This window comes from Megachile rotundata, chromosome 2 (assembly GCF_050947335.1).
Source record: "Megachile rotundata isolate GNS110a chromosome 2, iyMegRotu1, whole genome shotgun sequence".
NCBI classification, from domain to species: domain Eukaryota; kingdom Metazoa; phylum Arthropoda; class Insecta; order Hymenoptera; family Megachilidae; genus Megachile; species Megachile rotundata.
The window spans coordinates 9,604,898-9,630,597 of record NC_134984.1 but is presented as its reverse complement, the minus strand read 5'-3'; the positions used below and the strand labels follow the sequence as shown (position 1 = coordinate 9,630,597).

General features: G+C 31.1%; 1 protein-coding gene across 1 annotated transcript; it reads right to left on the bottom strand.

The window, feature by feature from the left end:
* Positions 1-40: 40 nt before the first annotated feature.
* Positions 41-25,700, bottom strand: LOC105663273 (endoglucanase E-4). Its single transcript, XM_012291123.2, has 7 exons — positions 25,391-25,700; positions 17,003-17,285; positions 9,250-9,487; positions 7,707-7,985; positions 6,667-7,007; positions 5,012-5,261; positions 41-913 (listed from the first exon to the last, which is right to left on the bottom strand). Exons 2-7 carry the CDS (start codon positions 17,033-17,035, stop codon positions 627-629), a joined length of 1,428 nt encoding a protein of 475 aa, XP_012146513.1. The 5' UTR covers positions 17,036-17,285; positions 25,391-25,700; the 3' UTR covers positions 41-626.

Below are 25,700 nucleotides of genomic sequence, written 5' to 3'. Positions count from 1 at the left end.
AAAAATGTTTAACGAAGAATTTACAATTGAATGCTTGTAGTGAATGTTTAAATATCTTTTATTTCAAACTTTATTGAAGAATAATAATTAATTTAATAATGGTTCGACGCTAATTACATTAATTGAACGAATTTTTCGCTCAGTTAAACCATACCCGCTCTTAAACTTAAAACGATATGTACATTTTAGAATCGAATCAAAAAACCAAAATCACGACACGTTGTACGGACTAGATACTTTTTCCACAAAGTCATAACATAATTTCGAAGAAATCCCGTGATTTACAACAATAATTAAAAATCAGTACCGAAAACAAAATAAAAATTATATCACGTCATTCCGTAAATACAAAATTTTTATAAAATCTAAAAGTTCAACCATGTTAATTAAATCAGCCTCTTCCCGTAGTTCACTTCTTCAATTACTTTCCATCTCAACATTATCGACAGCTCTCACTAAAGTCTCACTCAAAGTTCCACAAATCATTAAACTTCCATGAAACTTTCTCAGTATCTCAAAATTTCCATTTCACAGCTAATACAACCTTTCGTACAATAACTCTCCGTAGAAATTCGGCGATGAAAAATGCGAAGGATAGCATCAACATAACAATCTGTCATCGCGAGTTACGCGATGCTTTTCACTCGCAGTTGCAAGAGTCCGGCGAGTGCGCTCGTAAAACCGGCATTATAATCCAACGTGACTTCCGTGTACACGTAATCTTCTCTGTGGTCGTGGAATTTGTCCGCTTCGTCAGGTCCGGAAACCAAAGCCCCGTAAAGAATCTGAGGATTCGGGGCATCCTTGTCGAACTCGGACCATCCGCAGACAGCTGGCTTATTCGGACAGGAAGAAGCAGCGTGATGTGGCTGTTTCGGTGGATTTCGACCCCAACCGACAACGTAGCTCCTTCCTGATTAGAGAAACATTTATGTTAATGGTACAACTAATAACAGTTAGTGAGCTATTTGGAAAATTAGTCAAAATGATCTTTATAAAATAATAAAATGTCTTTATCTTTCAAAATACTGTATGATACTATTCCGACCACTCACGTATGTGCCAAACCGAGATACGACCAGATATGACTTTTTGTCAGAGAATCAAACTTTCTTAACCCCTTCCCGTACCTTGACAAATCTCACTTGTGACTTACAGCTGAAATGAGACAAACCTTACTCAAATTTTGAATCAAGTTGAAGAGTATTCAAGGTCCACCTATAAGTTACATTATCAAGGATCTCTGAATATAAAATAGTTACAATATTTTAATTTTCTTTGTTCGTTTTAATGTTATAGCCCTGAATAGTTAGTCTTGACTGACGCATCTGTTAAATAAATGGCACCGGGAGGGGTTAAAAATGGGCTGAAACCCTTAGAAAAATAGTCAAACCATCATGTTTCGGTTGTAGATACAAGATACGAGACGCAAAGCTCCGAGAAGAAAGCGAGTATTCGTACAGTCTGCATGTCAGAGTATGTGTACTGTCTTATAGACAGAAATTTCTGTTATGGAATTATAATTACTATATGATGACAATTTTAAGAATATAGTATAATTAGACCCTTCTAAAACAAACTCTAAAAGACCCTGCTAAACCAAAAGTTTCTCCCGACTGATTTCTTCTGTGGCAATTTTGATAATCTTCTATACTATCACCTTTAGAACCGGAAAGTACAAGTCTACAAAACAGCTTCATTTTTAATTCACTTTAATTCTCAGAATCTTTTGGTACATTTTCAAATATGAAAATTAGAAATCTGAATGTTTCAGCACCCGGTAATCACACGATGTGCATTAAGTTCACGAGCTGGCGCACTATTATTATGCTACAAAGGCGCGCAACCCGACTTACAATAAATAACGCTGACGTTGATCTCGGAAAAATAGTGGATGGAACATAAATTCGTAATTTGACATGCTTTTCGACTTCAGTTTTCCTGACGTGAACCTTTCGCGGAGCAATTCTCTGAGTGGAACGTCTTCCATTCTACTGTGATTTCCATAGTATAAGGATCGTTGCTATTTTTATTCCTAACGTTCCGCGTGCATTTTCTCTTATACTTCGGTGAAATTGCTTTCTACCAAACTTGGCTTGTTTGTCTGGTGCATAGTAATGGCACGTGGTAGAAGACAGCGAGCTTTTATTTGTGGAGAAATTGTGCGGAGAATGTTACTGGTTGCGTATGTAATATATGTGTAACATATATGTAACATGTATGTAAGTTTTAGATTAATGTTTAAGTAAGTATATGTATAGGGTGTTTAATGACAGTTATAATTATGTTAACCTTGCGGTTGTTACAAATGACCTTGTGTTAGTAAGTACATATGAATTGGAATGACGTCATATAGGGATATTATCACATATGGATAGTAGAGTATATTACATTAAAATAGTCATACGTCACATGTGGATGGTAGAATGTTACATTGGAATGTAAGAATGTTACGTATGGATAGTAGAACATATCAGGTTGAAATATACATATTATGTACATATGACACATATGGATAATAGAACATATCAGGTTGAAATATATGTATGTACATATGACACATATTGATAATAGAATGTCCCATATTAATGGTAAAACATACATTAACATATAGATATGTTACATATGGATCATATCACATTGAAATTTGCATATGTTACATATAAATAGTGGAATATTTCAAATTTGAAGTATACATACGCCACATATGTGTCATATAACATGTCACGTGGAAATATCTATAATACACATGTGAATATTATAACACGTCACATTAAAATATATACTATACATATATGTTGCATATAAACAATTAAACATGTCACATTAAAATATGTTACTTATGCATCATAACACATTGAAATATACATATGTTACATATGAATAGTGGAATATTTCAAATTTGAAGTATACATACGTCACATATGTGTAATATAATATGTCATATGAAAATATCTATAATACACATATGAATATTTTAACACATTAAAATATATACTATACATATATGTTCCATATGAATGATTGAACATGTCACATTAAAATATACATATGACACATATATGGATGATAGAATACGCCACATAAGAATACAGAATACTAAATTATAATATACCGCGAGTTTAAAAGACCAATAATAAAGTGCTATAATATACGAATCATAAATTTAACTAAAGTCCTTATATCCCTAAAACTAATAATGACATATGCCGTTTACATGTTATGCATACATGTAAGCTAGGATTACACGTTATCCTAAATAACTTGACAACAAATATCATTTTAATTAACGATTACACCAGTAATATGCACATGTATCGACAATCGATACCTCCATTTTTCCTAACTCCATGACAGTAATGGTTTCTGTAATCCTGTTTGTTTCAACTTACCAACGCCATATTTTAGATAAATCCCTTCCTATATCACCGGTATATATAATCCTTCTCGACTAGTCTTACAAGTACATCCTATAGCTACATCCTAAATTCTACCCACGCTAAATCATGGGTCTACTCCTTATCCTTCTAGCACCGATACAGCGACGCCATAGCATAACTAAGCCCATTCTTAGATCACTATAGTCTGTGCTAGTCTTACGGTCCAGTGATGTCTTACGTTTAACAATATCCTTCCGAAACCAGTGACCATAAGGTCCTCGCTTTTCATCATCATCATTCATTCAGAGTCTAAGCCCCAGACGTTACTAAACCCTCTCTGATTCACAACGAAAACCACAAACAGCGTGAGAGTCTTGTGGCTTTATCGGCTTGGATTGTTTCAGTTAACAAATTGAAGCTTTCAGGCATGGACTGTTGCTCAGACGGAAATCATTTGCTTCGTCAGGATTGTAGTAGTTGGAATTTAGGAGTTTGAGACTGTATTCAAGATAGTGGAGATTGGTTATTCAGTTTTTATCCCGTCTCTGTGTTTTAGGAGAAAGATTACGCTAAGTGATTGGACGGGTTTCGAAGTAAGAGGTTAGGTAATTAAATAAAGGATGAGGAGGATTTGCAGGAGGTGCAGCAAAAAGATGCACCGTCTTGGTTAAAGATGAGAATAGAAGTTAGGAACATCATTAATCTTCGATTTTATGGAAATTGAAAACGTACTCAAATCGAATACTTAAATTCTCAAGTTTCTAAAAAGTCGAATTTCGAAATCTCCAAATTCTCAAATGTTTAACAAGTCCAATTTCCAAATCCCTAAATCTATATCCTTAAATTTCCAAATATCTAAATAATTAAATTTCTCAATCTTTAAATTCCAAAACTCATCATACATCTGCAAATTCCAAAATTCCCAAATTCCCAAATTCCCAAATTCCCAAATTCCCAAATTCCCAAATTCCCAAATTCCCAAATTCCCGAATTCCCAAATTTACATATTCCCCAATTTCCAAATTCCTCAATTCCCACATTCCCCTATTCCCACATTCCCCAACTCTCACATTCCCCAATTCCCACATTCCCCAATTCCCACATTCCCCTATTCCCACATTTCCCAATTTCCACATTCCCCAATTCCCACATTCCCCAACTCTCACATTCCCCAATTCCCACATTTCCCAATTCCCACATTCCCCAATTCTCACATTCCCCTATTCCCACATTCCCCTATTCCCACATTCCCCAACTCTCACATTCCGCAATTCCCACATTTCCCAATTCCCACATTTCCCAATTCCCACATTCCCCAATTCTCACATTCCCCTATTCCCACATTCCCCAATTTCCACATTCCCTAATTCTCACATTCCCCTATTCCCACATTCCCCAATTTCCACATTCCCCAATTCTCACATTCTTAAATTTCCAAATTCCCAAATCCTCAAATTTCCAAATCCCCAAATTCCCAAATCCCCAAACTCTCAAATTCCCAAATCCCCAAACTCTCAAATTTCCAAATTCCCAAATTTCCAATTTCCAAAATTCCAAAATTTCAAAATTCTCAAATATTTAAATCTCTAAATCCTCAATTAATCCCAAAACTAACATCGAACGTCACTTACCACCACCGCCGAGCATATAATAAATTTGTTGCTCGGCAAATTCGCGATACACTTGCGGATCTCCAATATTCGGCAAATCGGCTGCTTCCAGGCAAACGAACGCGATATTTGCTGCATGGCACAGAGTGCCGAATTTGTCGATATACAGTAATCCTTTCGATGTTCGTTTTTGCTCGTGCACCGAGAAATCGCAAAAAGCACGTGCTGCTTTCTGATATTCTGGCTGGCCTGTTAACTGTGCCAGTAAAACCTGCAAAACCAATAGGTGCTTCAGTTTTCATTCATATTACACTCGTACATTTTAACTTATAAATACGTTGTTTAATAAAGTACGGAAATAATACTGGATCCAAATAACAATGTAAGAACAGACGCCACGTTATTTCTTTAGAAAAATTGGAAACAAAATATGCTGTAGAAATTTCTTATTTTTTCTTTATACTGTAGAATTTTTTTATTTTTTTCTTAAGTTTTGAGAACATCAAATTTGAGGATTCACTTGGTTTGTGTCTATGATAATTTGCTGTCATGATAATTTTTTTTGTTGAATGACAAACTGGTTAACGAGGTTCACAGATCTTACACCCATGAACTTTTACTTATGCGAATACATTGAACAACAAGTATATACATAATAAAGATATCGAGAATGGAGTGCAATTAGTGCAAGCAATTAATCACGCATTTCAGGAAGTGAAAAGTCAAAATATGTTATCGAGAGTACGTGCTTCGATAACCTGACATGTATAGTTATACATCGGAAAAAATTTCAGGAGTTTTGTAACTAAAAACATTTTTTCCAATGAAAATTTTGATCATGTTTTTTTTCAAGCCACAAACATTCGCGTGCTTTGTAAACTCCATTCGCAAGCACAATATGCGTTTACGTTGCCCGACAGAAAACGTTACGATAACAGCAAAAAACACAGCAGACCTCCAAGCTTCATTTTTTTTACAAATTGAAGCGAAAATCAATAAATTTTGTTGCACATTTTTTGTTCATTTTTCTGTAATGAATAATGTGGTGTACGCTTTTAGATGCATCCGATCAGATTTTAGAAATACGTTCATAGACAAAATAGAGTCCCTGATCATCGAATTAGGACCACTATAAATTTTCAGCATTTCTCACGTTTTCCGTAAAATTAAAAGGTCTGTTCAAATTGTAATGATATTTATTAGCTACTAACATGACTACTACTGTACACGACATTATCAACACATGTTAATATCTTGTATTTCCTTTGCTTTGGTCACAGCTTGCGGCATGCTTCGTATACATTGATCATATGCTTTATATCTTCCTTATTTTCCCAAATATCTGTAATTCTTTTCAACTCAGATAATGTGGTTGGAGAGTTGTAAACTAGTCTTTTGAGTAGGCAGACATTTTCTATGGCATTCAAATTTCACCTGACGCGCTATCGATACTCGAGTCTAACGTAAACGCTCGCACGGCCCTTAATCGCTCATCACCCACACAATTTATTATCACGATAGTAACAAATTGCTATGTATATATCGTTATCGTTGTATTTAGTAATAATTTGCATGACCTAAGACAATTTTCCATATATGACATAATGTTATAGCCATAAAAGTGAAATTTTCGTATGTGGTCCTAATTCGATAGCCAGGGACTGTACATCTATTACCTGCACCCCAGCGACTTTTTTGTTATAAAAGAATTCGTTTGGTCTCTCGTCAAGATGGAATTGTTGATAATGATGTTTAGCATCTTCAAGATAAACCGTTTCATTAGTTGCTTTGAAGAGCCACGCGGCGGCCCAAGCCAATTCGTCACCGTAATCTGTGCTCTCGTAATATTGAGCTGCTCCACGAATTGCTTCATGATATAATCCACGATATTTGTCAGCGAATTTATATAATTCTTTGGCGTGCTTTAAGCATTTGGCACTGTATTCGGGGTCCTGGTTGCGAAAAACGATGCTGGAGGCCGCGAGAGCGGCTGCCGTTTCGCCTGCCAGATCAGAACCTACAAAAGAAATTAGGTCAGTGATATAGAATATGTATTATTCTTTTTGATGTAAGACGTCATAAATTGTTCAACTTTCAGTTCTAAAATATTCCAATTCTTTTGTAGTGCTGTATCGTTTACACACAATTTGTGTTAAACTCTGTTGTACAGGGAAGCAGTACCGCGTAAAGGTCAGTCGTGCCTAAGAGGTTAAAGGTAACATTGTCTGACTCTAATATTAAAACTACCAAACCGGTCAAATGACTCCACAAGTTTCTTATTATTAGAGGGACCGAAAAGTAATCATGTTTGCTTGCGAATAACATTTATTTATTAAAGAAATCTTAAATGCTAATCAACAAAATCCATCATTTTCTAACGCTTTTTCCAACGTAAAGGCAATTGTTCCATTCCCTATTTAAAAAAAGTCCTTTGAATTTTCATTGAAAAATTTTGAAATCATCAAAGAAATTTTGAATACTTTTTAATAGCCCCAATATAAGTTACATAATTTGTTGAACTGTTTTTCTTGAAATCTCCATTGGTTTTCATCCAGAAAGAAATAATTTGTGTACTATAGGTATGTACTTGTGTAATTATGCTTTGTCGTTGTTTTTTTTTTAACTACATTTTTCATTTCAAATTAAGTACATATGATATGACGGTAGATTTAGTATTAAACCCTCGAAGGTTAAGTGTGAAGTTAAGCTTTCATACCAGGATGTTCAGCATCAATTTTGTAGGCAGGTCGAGTGGTGTTGAGTTCCTCGGGTCTTCCCCAGAAGGTGTGATCCAAAGAGAAATCCCCGACTTGTCCGTAGAAGACGTATTCGCTTACATGGCACTTGATGAAGTAATCAGTGGCCCATTTGATGGCTTTGCGAAGTTCATCAAGTTGACCAGCTGCGTTGTAAGCTTCTGGCCAACTGACCGCACCCCACGCCAAAAGGGTGGTCGTTGAAGCCATTGTAAAGCCGAACTTTACGAAGTCACCAGCTGAAAACGTTTTCGACATTAATTTCCATATATTTTCTATGTTAATTTTACGTTTTAAGAAGAACAATACGAAATCCTCTTGTTAAAATTGCATTTTGTTAAAATTTCCATTTCTTCAAGTTTTTGAAATCTTTAAACTTTTATATTTTTTAACCTTTCAATTTTCCTGTCCTTTATTTTCAAGGCTTCAGATATTCAATTTACCAAGAAATTCCAATTCTTAATTTAAAAATTTTTTTAAATTGAATTTGTAGTTTTTCACTTTCTCAATTTTTCAATTTTCAAATTTTTCATTTTCTCAATTTTCCAATTTTCCAATTTTTCAATTTCTCAATTTTTTTATTTCGCAATTTTCCTATTTCTCAATTTCTCAATTTTCCAATTTTCCAATTTATCAATTTCTCAATTTTTTGTTTCGCAATTTTCCTATTTCTCAATTTCTCAACTTTCCAGTTTCTCAATTTCTCAATTTCTCAATTTCTCAATTTCTCAATTTCTCAATTTCTCAATTTCTCAATTTCTCAATTTCTCAATTTCTCAATTTCTCAATTTCTCAATTTCTCAATTTCTCAATTTCTCAATTTCTCAATTTCTCAATTTCTCAATTTCTCAATTTCTCAATTTCTCAATTTCTCAATTTCTCAATTTCTCAATTTCTCAATTTCTCAATTTCTCAATTTCTCAATTTCTCAATTTCTCAATTTCTCAATTTCTCAATTTCTCAATTTCTCAATTTCTCAATTTCTCAATTTCTCAATTTCTCAATTTCTCAATTTCTCAATTTCTCAATTTCTCAATTTCTCAATTTCTCAATTTCTCAATTTCTCAATTTCTCAATTTTTCAATTTCTCAATTTCTCAGTTTTTTAATTTTCCAATTTTCTAATTTTTCTGCTATCCAATCTTTAAATCTTTAAATTGTCACATTGTCAAATTGTCAAATTGTCAAATTGTCAAATTGCTAAATCGTCAAATTGTCAAATCGTCAAAACGTTAAACAATTAAATCGTCAAATCATTAAATCACTTAATCACCAAATGATCAATCCTTCCATTTATTCAATTTTCTAATTCACAATTTGCAATTATCAATGTCCACATCGTCACACATCACAACAATACACAGCGTATTGTTGAAGTATCGTCAGCAAATAATATTTCTCGCGAATAACAGCGATATCTCCCGAATAACTGTACACTTTGTCAGTTCCTTCGTCATTGTTTCATCGATCGAGCAATTTAATTCTTATACAATGTTTCAATTACCATCATAATAGCCTCCAGTCAGATCCTCCCCGTTCAAACCACGATCGTTCAGTGCTGAATCTCCTCTCCATGGGATTCGATTGTCCCTTGGCAGCTTTCCCGACCGCTGTGCTTCGTAAAACAAAAGCGAAAGCTCCAGGACTTCAGCGTAATTGTTCTCGTCCTCGATGGGTTTCACGTAGTACGTTGGGTTTGCGTTTATAGTGTCGATTAGGGCTATCGATGCTATCATCAGACTCTGTAACATCAATTGTTTGCTTTATAACATCAATTTATATTTGTATTCTGAAAAATTGTTACGCAATTTTCTTTTATTTGTTTTATGTTTATAGAAATAGTACTTGGAGAGAATTCGTTTCTAACCTAACCTAACAAACATATTAACCTACAACTGAATATAAGTGTTATTATCACATTCATTTAAGAAATTGTACTATTAACAAAATATTAATTTAAAAGTAACATGTCAACATCAATATCCTATGAATTTGAAAATATTCTGACATCAATATTCTATGAACTTAAAAGTAATATGTTAGTATTAATATTCTATGAATTTAAAAATATGTTAATATCAATATCCTGTAAATTTTAAAATAATATATTAACATCATCTTATGAATTTAAAACTATGTTAATATCAATATTCTGTGAGTATAAAAGTAGTATGTTAATATCAACATGTGTATGAATTTATTCATAAATAATATTAGTTATCAAAAATATTTAATAATACAAATGAAATAGTATTTATAGAATATAACTAATAGAGATGTTAAGCGAGTAGTAAGTTATTATAAAATAGAATACTTGTTTTTCAATAAAAATGATTAAAAATTAACCTTTGTAAAGTACTTCATAAAGTGTTGATATTGTTCGAAGAAAATTTATTCTTCATGGAGAATAATTTAATAACCAACCATCTTTAAAAAGCAATTTTAAAATAATATTATTTGACTTTATACATACTAAGTAATTTTTTCATTAATAAATTCTATAAAAATTGATCAATCATATTTATAACAACTTCCATGCTGCATCATACATAATAATTGTCTTTCACAATAAACATTTATTGTTTTTGAATTAAATATAAAAAAATGTACACAAAATCAAAAACTTAATTGTGGAGAAATAATTCAACTTAGAAAATAATTTTAAGTTAAAATTTGAAAGGTGTGTGACACCTCTTGGTAGAAACAGTGTTGCATATGTAAAGGGTTCCTAAAATTCTATTCATACACCTGTTATATCACGCGCACGAGGGAAAAGAGAAAGAGTTTTTCACCGAGCTCGAGGTAAGGACGTCTTATCTCCGATGTAACAGCCATATATGACGAAACATGACTACGATAAATCCGCAAAACACGCACGTATTCCCTACGTGACGGACTTTGATAAATACCATCTAGGACGCAACAGCTAAACTTTCCTTACGACCTTAGTTACATCGATAGAAAAGTATTCGATATGAAGCCACTCCCCGCTTCGCGTAAATCGTTCTATCTAGAGAAGAAATAATTTTTCAATCGAGGAAAGATGCGAATCGGCTTCGGGCAATGCTAGGAAAAACCGTCTTTCTTGTGCTGGAATCTTTCTTGTGGATGCAAGAAAACAGCTTGTGTCATTGAATGCAAGAAAACGTGTAGTATCATTGAATGCAAGAAAACATCTTATCTTCGCTTATTGGTCTTCGTTCTTCACCTTTAATACCTCTAACGTTAATTTTAACGACGTTTTATTGTGAAGTGTGTATTTTTTTATCAGAGAAAATTTTAGAGGAAAAGTCTTATCTTAAATTCAACGGGTTTTTACGTATTTATTAATATGTAATGATAGTTAATTGGGATAGTACATTTTAAAGCAGAGAATACAGAGTGCTCATTTCCTGAGTTGTATGCAAACAAGTTTTTATGTAAACAATGAAATCAACGCAATTTTTATAGAAATTATCAATGAAAAAATTATTTAATACATACAAAATTAATTATATTAATTCAAAATGAAAATATAAATTGATATAATTTAATGCAAGACCTAAACTTAAATAAAAACAATTTAATTAAAAATTAAAATGTCAGCCAAAATGATTTGATGCAGAACCAAAATTAAAAATAAACAAATTCGAAATTAAAGTTTAAATAGAATTTAATTTGGAAGCCTTAAATAAAAATTGGAAAAAAATGTTACCTAAAAGCACTGTTCAAAATACGACAGAGGTTAATATTACCAATTAGGTACATATAAACTTTATTATTAAAATTCCATCCCTCTTTAATTTGACCAAAAGTGGTAAAAAATGTGGAAAATATTAGGCAGTTCATTTTTAAAACGAAAGCAATTTAAACAATTCAAACTTAATGGCCAGGGGTTGTAGATCAATTTGGTTGATTTTAATTAAGGAAAATGGGTTAATTGCTTCTACAGCTGTTTCTTGCGTAATAGCAGCGTAAAACTAATAAAGATAAATGTCGATAATATTTCTGCATATCGGTATAGAATGAAATTCCACGTTCGCCGGGATATGAGGTGGAACTGTACGTGAAATGAGTTTGGAACCGCGTTTGGAGTCTCTTTTGTGGCGCGTCCGTCGTTTCCAGGAAATCCTCAAGGTTCGTCGACCACGTAATATCTGTATGACAAACGCCAATACCCTCTGCAAACACGAACCTTATTGTAAACTCGTGTCTCCGCATTTTTACCACAATGACGACGAAATCTGTCCACAGGTTTGCGATCCTCCGCTGATTTCATTGCCGCCGTAACCTAACTGCAGTACACTTGATTTTAACCCTTCAACTGCGGTTACCTTTTGTACTTTTAACAAGTTTTAATTAAATCGTAATTTTAATCTTGATATTCCATTTAAAAATTGTTTTGTGTTTGTTTTATTTTTAGTTATAAGCTGTTTCATTTTAGCAAAAATTAGCTTGTTCATATATCACGTACGCCTCTGGCTATAATTTTAGCATGTGGTTTATAAACCACAGCCGCAGTTAAAGGTTAAACGTCTGCTGAAAGTGATGACATGCTCCGCTTTAATGAGATAAACGCCAGAACGCTTTAAAATTAATAAATATATTAGTTGAACAAGATGTTTAAGTTTGAGGGGTTTGTCTGCTGAAAGTGAAGATGTGCTCCTTTTTAATGAAGCAAACGTGAGAACGCTTTAAGATCAATAAATATTGTATTAGGTGAATAAGCAGATATTTAAGTTTAAGATGTTTAAGTTTATATTAGTATTTTATATTACATTTACATTAGTACATTTCATATTAGTTGAATAAATAGAAGTTTGAGTATATCGAAGTTAGAAGTGTAAAACAAAACAAGAGTGTTGAGAAAATGGCAGCTAATATGGAGCATTCAGGAAAATTATAAATAAATCAGGAAATACTTTAATTCCACGATGGAAGATGAATATTTATTTTCATAAAAAGACAGATGAACAAATACCTTATTTTTTTTTTTTTTTTTCAATTGAATGTTTAAGGTCACATGCACCTTCTTAGGTTATTAGTGACCACATTTGGGACTATGTGATAAACGTATTAATATTACATTTCATAATAAAGACCGATATTTATCAAAAAGGTAAGAATTTTCCTGCACAAATTTACATTTTGTAGCATACTTGCTATGTTTGAGATGTTATACTGCTCCCTTTTAGTGCGATACTTAGGGCACTGAATTAGAATGTAATATAACAAAATGCATAAATCATTGAACAAATCAATCACGTCAACTTTTCATAATTTATATTCCACATATTACATTAATCTTCTACACGTTTGGCATGGAATTTGATGCACCACATTCATGACACCAATAAAAGCAAGGAATGCATTGAACTCATTTCAAAAACCGTTAGTGCTATTTTTACAATTACCACATACCATATGTACCATATGGTACATACGTTCCATACGTTCCTATACTCTGTGTCATAATAATCACTAGCAGCATCATTGACATCGTCTGATGATTCCTATATCTATGAGTCTATCTACTGAAACCTTATTTTCCATTACTATCTCCATTATTAGAATTTGTTTTTCTCTTGTTGATTCTATCTGAGCTTCCTTCAAGTAGAGTTCTATAAGGTAATGAATTCAGAACAGAAGCTAAACATGATCCAACTTCCATCTATTATATATTCAATAATAATATTTACATGATATTATGTAACGCTGTAGCACAATAATATTATGTATTTATGATAGTAAAAATGTGGTTTGTAGCATATAGTAATACTACAAAGCATTAATACGAACGTGCATCATATGGATGTTGACATGGTACATATTCAAAATTATATCACACGTGTTTATATTGGGTATGTATTTCGACAAATAAATAAGAATACTAAGAAGGAAATGAAGGAAAACTAAGAAGGAAAACGGTAAGACTTTTTGGAATATTAAAAAGCAAACATATCTAACGATAAATTATGTATAAGTAATATTTTAACTTGCATTTACTAAAATGCTTCAACATATGATACTCTTACATATGCTTTGAAATAAGCTTATGTGATTTATATGATTAGCTTATTCAATAATGAACTTTCAGCTGATGCTTAGTTGTAAATATGATCACTACTTATTTTTCATGAAATATCTTGCATTCGTGGCAATTTATTTTATGCCTCAAGTTATTAAAGTGTAGACACAGCTTAAAGTATATTAAACGCAGCTGTTCCATATTACATGTAGTGACTCTAATATACGCTTCTGAGGTACAAACGTCCCTATGGTTTTACATTTTTTGTGTAACAGCTGAAGGGGATTAAATCGTACAACTAATACTAAGTAGGAGATAACAATATGTGTATTATATCTGTTTATAATATGTATAATATGTATATTATATTTGTTTCGACTCATACTTCTGATAGCAAAAGTTTCATTGCTTGACAATTTTATTAGTAGCCATCATTTTCGTGGTTGAAGAACTCTTATAACTAGAATTGCAGCAAAAGTAGTATTAGTTATTTAGTTCTATGTCTAAATAATTTTCTGGCTAATCAAATGAAAGTTAAAAAAGTAAGAAGTGTAATTGTTTTTTTTTTGACTGCTACAAACTTGTACCTAACCTTACATTCATAACCTAAAATGAAAGATTCGAGAGAATATCTGAAAAATATAGTTCTGCAAAATAAAGGTAATGTGCTCAAGTTAGCATAGTATACTTTCAAATTAAATATACCGCTGTTTTTAATAATCAATATCTTCTACCACTACTTTTCATCATTTTTATTTTTATATGTCCCCTCAATATTTTTCACAATTCTATTTTCATATATCCCACGAATACTTTCATACGTCCTACCCCTTTATATGATTTCTATTTTCATTCCCATAACATGGCTGCATTTATTGCAAGAAATAAATTCATATTTCATATTTCATATTTCATATTAAAATTTTGTCCCAAAAGTATTTCATATTTTAACCGTCTTTCAAAGACCTCATTACGAAGAATTAATTATGAATATTAAATTATGAATTAAATTAAAATAACAAAATTGAAAATATATAGCGTATAATTTAGTTTATTCAATTTTTTATTTTATCTTGTTGGTAACTTTTCAAAAAAATTTTCTATGAATGCAAAAATTAAATCAGTTGTTTTTCTATGAAATTTACTATTTACAGTAATAGTAAAATTTACTATTTACAGTGGTAATAGTAAATTAAGTAGATTAATAAATAGTAAATTAATTGCGAACCTTTTTCGCAATGCATCAATGATTAAATCACTGTCCCGATTCGAAGGACGATTCAGACAATACGAATGCAAATTCGCGTGATGGTAATACGTCTACTTGTAAGACACACGAACCGGAAATCGCTGTCCCAGCTGTTGTTTCCGGCCACACGCAGTAACGTACGTCAATGTCAAGGATCGCAATGATCAAGAAAAGGGAGATCTAATTTCTCGTTAACAACACACGTATTGTGTCGAACGAACGTTGAACACAAACTAATGGTAAGATTAGAATTCTAATACCAAACGTATTATTTAATGTTTTATAAAACTTTAATTTATAAATCAAAAGCTTTTTAATATACCATTCATAGTCGTTATTGAATACATCTTGTGCAATAATGATTTGTCTGTTACTCGATTAAAATATAAATTAAGCTGAAATGAAAATCATTTTTCTTTTAAACTGTTATTTGATATTGTTCATCATGCAAATTACTGGTGACGTTTTTCGTGAATGACGTAGGTTGACATTCTTTACCATATTATTTCTCAACTTTCCTTTTACTTAATTATGTATACGTTCTGAAGGAAAATAGCATTATTTTTGTGGGAAGATTGCGAAATTATTTTTGTGGTGAGAGTTTGTGGTAAAATAAAAATGTGATAGGTCAATTAGAGGAGAAATACAATAATAAAATTATGACGATTATTATTATTAACTATTAGCTATTATTAACTCTTAACTACTATTAACTATTAACTATTCTTAACTATTAACTACTATTAACTATTAATTATTATTAACTATTATTTAACATTTTATCAGAATAACATACCTGGCACACTAGGACATCTACGACCCCACTAAAAATGTTTCGTACAAAGAAGCTACTTATTATTTTAACTTGAAAAAAAATTAGAAATAATCTTTAAAAGTTGTTTCAACATACTTCATAGCTGATGTCAGTAAATTTGAACGTTGAGTATTAAACAACTTCAGAAACAGGAAAAATTGAAAAAATTTTCCACAGAAAAATTAGTGGACCACTTTTAAGATATAAGAGTTTGCGGAAAAAGTAGTAAAAATACCGGAGTTTTGAAAAAGGTACTTATTCAGATTTTCAGGGTATAAAGTGGCTAAAATTAGCTGGGGTTGATTCATACCCAGTGTGATCGTTAAGAGACAATATGTTGGCTATATTTCTTTGTTTTTTAGTTTTAAAGATAATGTAAGATAGCAATATAGTAACTTATCGTTCAGTGGTATAAAATAAAAACATCCGAAGCGTTTTGTTAACCCCTTGTCGCACAATATCGTGTCACACTCATGAAATATGTATCATACTTGAAATATGATACACTAGACTCGTATTCTCACTACAATTAAATTTTGGTTCAATTGTAATTATAATCTATATAGTCAAGATTGCTATCTATATAATCAAGGAGTGAAGAAAAAACATGCTTATCATTTTAACACTAAACCTACCGACATATGTGTACTTTGAAATTAAAATATAAATAAGGAAACGACGAAACATAAATTAGTATACGCATCTATTCTTTATCTTGATGGAAATCAATGCTGATTTTAAGGAATCATTAACAAAATGTGTACCTTATAATAAGAAACTTGTAGAGCGGTCATTTGACCGGTTTGATAGTTTTAGTGTTAACTTTCTTCAGTTGCCTTGTCATTGTAGCAATAATTAACTAAATGTGCATGACTGCTTAGAAATTGTAGGTTAAGTATTAATAATAAATACTGTGTTTATCTTTTTCTGTCATCACAGTTACCACTACATTTTTAACTGAATTCCTTTTGACTTTTATAATTTTAAAATTCTCATGTATCATAAGCGTCATTTTGTGTTACTTCCATGTCATCAAATTTTGTCAATATTTATTACATTTCAAAATTGATTACTGTTCGTTTCAATTGTTAATCATTCATTCTACATTAGAATGATGAATAAAATGTTAGTACAATCATTTTTAATAGGCTTCAAGCTTTCATACGATGAAAGAAATAAATACTCACCCCGATGCAGATGACAAACACGTTTAGCTCCATCCTCGATCTTTCTCCCACAAATGTGGGAATATGAGAAAGTGTTAATCACCTTTTCGCTAAGATGAATGTGAAAAATGTCTTCAGATGCATGTCGATCGTTTGCGATATTCTTCTTTATCAATATTTCTTTATTTTGTGTAAAACTTTTTTTTTCAACGCAAATATTGCTTCTTCGTTTCTTAATGTTTTTTTAAAGAAATGTTTCTGTTACTTGTTTTGGAATATTCTGATTTTCGATGGTCCTCTAATTCTGTAACATTGAAAATAATAAAATTTAATAAACATGTTACTTCGTCGTAATCGCAATTTTTGTTAATAACATTAATTAAACTATGTTAGACAGAAATTAAATGTAATAAATATGAATTTGAACTTTGGTTATGTTCAATATTTCAGTATTTAAAATGAAACATTATTTATCATTCATTTGCTATTTGATGTGAAATAATATTCATTATTATTCGATTATTTGCTGTAAAAAAGTGTTTATCATTATTTTGTTATTTGTTGTGAAAAAACGTTTATCATTGTTTTGTTATTTGATGCGAAAAACTGTTTATTATTTTCCTGCTATTTCTTGTGAAAAGCTGTTTATTATTATACTGTTATTTAATGGGATACAATGTTTATTTGTTTTAGAAATGTTTCATAGTAAAAATTCATAGTATTATAATAATTACAATAACTTTTAGGTATAACAATATTTTGAGACCAATATATGACATAAGACTCAAAATTTGTTACAATAAAAACGTACACTTTCTTTTGAATAAGAAGTTTCTTATAAGGAGTCGAATAAGAAAAATCTTCAATAATAATTGTTGAATAGATATCAATTTAAATATTTGTATCAAATAGGATATTCAATTATGCACTGACAAAATAAATATAACGTATACAGAAAGTATTACTAAAGAAATATTGTAATTGAGGAAACATGAAAAAGAAATAAAAAGAAATATTGTAATCAAAATTTGCAGCAGCGAAATTTGATCATAGTCCAAATAATAATTCAAGGGAGATGCTGAATACATGTGGTAAAAAATGGAAAATATTGTAAAGAGAAAATTTGTAAAAATATTGAATTTCAGATATAAAATAATTCATTCATAAAAAATACATAGCGAAAAATACGAGGAAGAGTGTAATAAAATGGCAGAAAATGTAACAAATAATTTGTGTCGATAATAAATGACTTCTCTCAGCGTTCAATAATAATAATGCACACTCTATAAAATATTAGTAATAAATATGAAAACGTTATACCATAAAAAACATGTTTTATTCACTTCTCATATGTAAAACATCCAATATAACAATTGTACAAAAAACGAAATTAAACTTATTATTTATTACTCCTTTCAAATTTATTTCTCTATATTTCACTCAAATCTTTCATCCTCTCTTGAATTCAATTATCCACAACACACGCGTGCAAACATCTACCATATCAAATTCACATTCATTACTTTGTTAAAATATCAGGAAACATTCAGAATATTTTTCACACATTCCTTATTTACGGCAGATAATAAATACACGTGGAGAGATAAAGTTAAATTGCATGAAAATCAAACAATTTCCTACATTTACGTTTTTCCCAATTTACGTAACAAACAATGAAGTCAGTACGTTTGAAAGGAACGATTTAGCAAATCACGATTGCAATTATCCTCTTCAGATGAATGTTTAAGATTCATTTGCGCGAAGACGAACTCGAACACATTTATCGATAAATCTCGAACTGGGTAAATTGAAACAGCGATTCAAACGCGGAAAATGTTTTCCTTTCATAAGCGAGATATGCAAACAGAATTGTTTTCGCTATGCAATGATATTTTGCTTTGCCAAACGATTCCTATCGAGGGTTTATGGTTTTGTCGGTGTCCGTAAATAAAATGGAACGTGATTGCTACAGGATGTATCATAATATGAGATAACCTCAATCGATGAGTAAAAATGGCGGTAAGTCGGAAAGAATGAGGTTAACGCATTTATTGGCAAAGTTAGTTTAGTTTCATTATATTGAAAATGATAAATGAAACTATTTATTGGTGACAAAGTTGAGGATTTGGGGATTTAGAAATTTCGAGATTTGAGGATTTGAAGATTTGGGAATTTGGGAATTTGGAAATTGGGGAAATTAAGAATTTGGAGATTTGGAAATTTGGGAATTTGGGAATTTTGGGATTTTGGAATTTTGGGATTTTGGGAATTTGGGAATTTGGGAATTTGGGAATTTGGGAATTTGGGAATTTGGGAATTTGGAAATTTGGGAATTTGGGAATATGGAAATTTGGGGATTTGGGAATTTGGGAATTTGGAAATTTGGAAATTTGGAAATTTGGGAATTTGGGATTTTTGGGATTTTGGAATTTTGGGATTTTGGGAATTTGGGAATCTGGAAATTTGGGAATTTAGAAATTTGGGAATTTTGGACTTTGGGAATTTGGGGGTTTGGTGATTTGGAAATTGGGGAAATTAAGAATTTGGAGATTTGGAAATTTGGGGATTTGGAAATTTGGGAATTTGGGAATTTGGGAATTTGGAAATTTGGGAATTTGGGAATTTGGGAGTTTGGGAGTTTGGGGATTTTGGACTTTTAGAATTTGGGAATTTGGGAATTTGGGAATCTGGAAATTTGGGAATTTGAGAATTTAGAAATTTGAGAATTTGGGAATTTGGGGGTTTGGTGATTTGGAAATTGGTGAAATTAAGAATTTGGAGATTTAGAAATTGGAGAAATTTGAGAATTCTGAAATTTGGAGATTTGTAAATTAGGAAAGCTGAGAATTTGGAAATTTCGAAATTGAGAATTGGAGGATTTGGGAACCGGTTGATTTAAGAATTTGGAAACTTAACAATTTGAAAATATTTGGAAATTTAAAAATCTGGTAATTTGAGAATTTGATAATTTAGGCATATGGAGATAGAGATTTGGAAATTTAGCAGTTTGGTAATCTAGAAATTTAAAAAATGCAGTAAAAGAATTTATAAATCTAGAAATTTGCTAATTTTGTAGATTTACATTCATTTATCGCATTTCTTAAATATCTATAAATAATTTTTCCTTATTTTCACTATCACAAAAATTTCAAACAATCTTTTCCGAAAATTAAACTATCATCTCCAAAGTTGATTTAAATAAAAGCGAGGTCTCCGATCATAAAACAAACGAAGTGGATTCAAATATTGGACAGAGTATTCTTATCGAAGAAAGCTCGAATTCGTTCGAGTTGATTCCACAGAAGGATTGCCATTAATTTCGCGTCAGAAAGAGAAACGAGCCATCCAAATGTTCAAATTGTTCTTCGTCCATGTTATTTACATTCCATCAAAGATATTTCCTGGTAAAACGATCGTGGTGGGATCCAGGAAGTTGGTCGCACAGGAAGTTTGAAAAGAGAACGTTTACCATCTATGCTAAATATTTTGCTTGCGTAGTCATTGTTAACGAACCATTAAATAACGCTGATACAACTCTATATTTCGTATATATAAATAACAGAGTTCAGTATCACGTTACAGAGTTCACTATCCTTTTCGGCAGATTTAACTCAAATCGGTCATTTTGTCATAAATTATTTCATATTTCAAAATTTGTTAATTCTTTAGATGTGAAGGCTATGTCTGGGTGCTCTAGGTGGTTTTTACTATAATGCAATTATTGTTTTACTAAATTATTGCTTCGCTAGATCTACATTACGCCATCCACTAGGTGGACCCTGGCAATCGAATTGAGACCACTATAAATTTTCAGCATTCTCACGTTTTCCGTAAAATTAAATCCATAGAATTTGGGAATTTGGGAATCTAGAAATTTGGGAATTTTGGACTCTAGGAATTTGGGGGTTAGATGATTTGGAAATTGGGGAAATTAAGAATTTGGAGATTTGGAAATTAGGGAATTTGGGAGTTTGGGAGTTTGGGGATTTTGGACTTTTAGAATTTGGGAATTTGGGAATTTGGGAATTTGGGAATAGGGGAATATGAGAATTGGGGAATGTGGGAATAGGAGAATGTGAGAATTGGGGAATGTGGGAATTGGGAAATGTGGGAATTGGGGAATGTGAAAGTTGGGGAATGTGGGAATAGGGGAATGTGGGAATTGGGGAATGTGGAAAGTGGAGAATGTGGGAATTGGGGAATGTGGGAATTAGGAAATGTGGGAAATGGGGAATGTAGGAATTGCGGAATATGGAAATTGGGGAATGTGGGAATTGGAGATTGTAGAAATTGGAGAAAATGGGAATTGGGAAATGTGGGAATTGGGGAATGTGGGAATTGGAGATTGTAGAAATTGGAGAAAATGGGAATTGGGAAATGTGGGAATTGGGGAATTCGCAATTGTACCGCTTAGCCATAGCTTCAGAGGCATTCGCAAATGGCTTCAATCAAATTTACATTTTAATTGGTACATTGTGCTGCTATATAACCACTAAAATATTGATTTATTTCTTTTTTAATATCTTTAATACAATACACCTAAATATACTATATTTCAATGTGATATTTTTTATTATCAAGTATTCGCAACATCCTAAATGACATAGTCAAATGAGATCAACATTACAGTCCCTGACCATCAAATTAGGATTATTATAAATTTTCAGCATTTCACGTTTTCTGTAAAATTAAAAGGCCTGTTCAAATTGTAATGATATTTATTAGCTACTAACATAACTACTACTGTACATAACATTATCAACACATGTTAATATCTTGTATTTCCTTTGCTTTGGTCACAGCTTGCGACATGCTCCGTATACATTGATCATATGCTTTATATCTTCCTTATTTTCCCAAATATTTGTAATTCTTTTCAACTCAGATAATGTGGTTGGAGAGTTGTAAACTAGTCTTTTGAGTAGGCAGACATTTTCTATGGCATTCAAATTTCACCTGACGCGCTATCGATACTCGAGCCTAACGTAAACGCTCGCACGGCCCTTAATCGCTCATCACCCACACAATTTATTATCACGATACTAACAAATTGCTATGTATATATCGTTATCAAGGTATTTAGTAATAATTCGCATGACTTAAGACAATTTTCCATGCATGACATAATGTTATAGCCATAAAAGCGAAATTTTCGTATGTGGTCCTAATTCGATAGCCAGGGACTATAATTGGAAGAAACTTTTTCACATCGACGCAATTTCTCGTTCGCTTCAAAATCAACTTATTTTATCTAATAACCTATTTTTCATAAAATGTTAGTTTTATAGTACTAACAATAAATAGAAATTTCCGAATGCAACTTGTATTAATATTCGACATTCCAATATTACTGTATTTATTATATTTATTACTGCATTAATCATATTGCAAATTACGATCATAAAAGTGCACATGTCACGTGCTTTTATGTTTATTTTATGCACCTTAATGCTTCACATTTCTCATGCATAAACATCCGGCATCTAATCATTATCGTTAGAAATGAAATTCAAAGACCGGAAATGGTAAAGGGCAGGAAATGAAATTCCCTAGAAATTGACAGTTATTTATGTACACGAATATCGACTGAATGCTTTAGTTCAATACGAGTTTAATGATCGGTTGAGCACTCTTGTACTGCAATTACGGATTCCATCCGTCAGGAAAGTGGTAATTTTCTTACTGGACATGCTCCCGTGACTTCCACTAATTAGAAGAGGACAAATTAGCCTCATTCTCTGTCGTTACCGAAATTTCGATTTCCATCGTTCATTGACGCTTACGGCTTCGATTATTGCCTTCGTTAAGAGTACTTGGAATGTTTCGTTCAATTATTTCTTTTCTCTGTAAACTTGTTTCTGTTTCTGCAATTTCCACTGAAATTTACGACGAAATTGAGACACTCGAGCAAAGTACAAAAGTATTTAAGACTTCTTTGCTGGTCTTTGCTGCAAATTCCTCTAATGAGATCATGTTTCTAGGATTCTGAGTTTCACTAATTAATTTAGGTATTATTCTTAAATTAATTTAACTTATTTAGATATTAATCTTGTGAGTGTTCAATTCTTTCATAGAAGAATTCTTCCATTATTCGCATAAATAATATTCAATTTTTTTGCAAATTACGAGAAAAGTTTTAAAATTGTTCTAAATAATTGTACTAATAACTTTGCAATTCTTTGTAGATGAAAAGGAAATTTCTTATTGGTTGTTATTTAGAATTAGATCATTTAAATTTTCTATTCTTCGAGAATTTTCAAAAAGCACAGAACTAATGTACAATTTTTAAAATGGAAAAAGATACATATCATTTTAAATAAAATTTTGATCAACTCAACAAGGCTATTAACTCAACAGTTATTTCACTTGCGTTATTAAATATTAATGCAAGTATTAATTAACTACTGATTATACTATTGTTCTTGAATAATAAATATAATTGGACAATTAATTGCAATGTTACTGTATATTGTTTCAGTGGATATTTGTAAATAATTTTAGTTTGTTACAGTGGACTCGTTGAACTGAAAAAATCAGTCGGTATCGAGCTCATTCCTTATTGTTCAGCCGATTTTGTGTGACTCATCGAAATCATGCATTCTGCATGTAAATACGTATGAAAGATCTTTCGATGCTTGTCAAGTCGACACTTTCAATGCAGACAGAGACTATAGTATTTACCATTGACTCATCTAATACGGCGTCAATTAAGAATATTAAACACTATGGAACGATGTACTGCCTTGTCATTCATGTTTTCTATATTAACAGTCGATCTCTACAAAATTAATTAAAAATGTTCAATTTTCGTTGAAATCGTTTAATAATCTTTAAATTTTATCAAATTTTAAAATGGTTATAGTAAAAATATATAGTTTTCTTCAAAACAGTAGGTCTGCACTAAATTAAATAAAGAATTCAATCTTTACAGAAATTGTTTAGTGATCTGTGACTTTTGAATTGTACATATATCGAAATGGCACTAATGAAAATATATAGTTTCCATCAAAACAGTAGGTCTGTACAAAATTAATTTAAAAATTATATAAATTTTTGTGGAAGCAAAAAATTGTTTTATAGAAATGACAATCGTTTAGTAATCTCTAAATTTTAAATCGTAGAGTATATCGTAATACATAATGCAACAACAACATTAAAAATATATAGTACGCTTCAAAAATGATGCATTAATATTGATACATGTGTGGACGATATAAACAAGAAAATAATTCTAATATTGTAACAGTGTCTTCTATAAAATTCAGCAATTTACAATATTTACAATATTTATATTACATTTTCAATATTTAGAGATATTATAGAATACTAGATATAATTATGTGCCCATAAATGTACATACTAATAATAGTTTTAAATAATTTACTTAATTTATGTATCATTTAAATTTCTTAAATAATTCATGTTATTTATGCATTGTTTGCATAATATAAATAATGTAAATAAAGTAAGTAATTTATGTGTTATTTAAATAATGTAAGTAATGTAAATAATTTAATAAACTTGTGTGTAATTAAAGTCTTAAAGGTAATTAAAGATTATCTAAACGGGTGAATATTCCATGATTTTTTAATAGGAATGTATTTTTAATTATACTGTTTATGAAAGTTGAAACTTGAAACGAAGCAGCTGCAGATAATGTCGGAAGAATTTCGTGTTTTGAAATAGATAATGTCAGAGGTTCGAAACTTTTGCCTTTTTTCCATTATCAATTAATGCACATTTTTAATACACATTTTTAAGTTAAATTTAATCGTACATAGTGTATTATTTAATTTTACGTTGACTGTCTAGTTTTCTTTAGTTTTAGTTATCGCTGTTGATGACAATATACAACTATTTATATATATTTTTATACTTGTTACTATATTGGTTCATTTTTAATAAGCTATATGAATAAATTAAAATTGTATGAATAATCCTTCAGTAACCATTTTTATTATTATTTTTTCAATGATAATAAGCTATTACAATAATCTTTTATGTGTTATAATGTTATATTTTGAGCTATTACTATTTTTTGTATTATTATTATTATTATGAAAATTTGGTGACCTTTTAAACTTTAAAACTTTGAAACTTCTCGAGTTTCAATTAAAAAATTTTTAATTACCTATAAATAATTATTGATTAATATTCTGCATATTTAAATGAACATTAATAAATGCAAAATTATTTCACATCAGTTTCCAGTAAAAAAATAATTAAAAACCGCTTTTTAACTTTTCGAGTTTCATTAAAAAAATGATTAACTATTCATGCTATAAAAAACGACCACCTAAAATTCTACATACTTAAATGAACACCAATCAATACAAAATTAATTCACAGTAACTTCCAGAAAAAAATTAATAACCGCATTTTAATTAAAAAATTATTAATTATTCATACCATAAGAAATGATCAGCAAAAATTCCCCATATTTATTCAATCAAAGAACGAAAAGAGCACTCAATTCACACACGAACACCTGATACATTTGGCAAAGTGAATGCACTCACAAAGGCAACGAATTTCTCAAGTCGAGGGATCATCGCGATAAATCACTGTTACCGAGCCGAACGTTTCTATCGATTCACCGATTGATCAATCATGTGCCTGACTGACTGACTTACTGACCGACGATTGTGACTTGCTGACGATTCCAACCAGCTAAAGGACGAACAGGTGGGGAAGGAAGTGGGGAGTTATTCTTCAGGTG

Excerpts from the sequence above, each read along its gene's own strand:
- LOC105663273 (XM_012291123.2), bottom strand. The coding sequence starts at position 17,035 with ATGGAGCTAAACGTGTTTGTCATCTGCATCGGG. Across the intron at positions 5,262-6,666 it reads AAAAAGTCGCTGGGGTGCAG|GTTTTACTGGCACAGTTAAC; the intron begins GTAATAGATGTA and ends TTGGTTTTGCAG. Across the intron at positions 914-5,011 it reads TTATATGCTCGGCGGTGGTG|GAAGGAGCTACGTTGTCGGT; the intron begins GTAAGTGACGTT and ends TTCTCTAATCAG.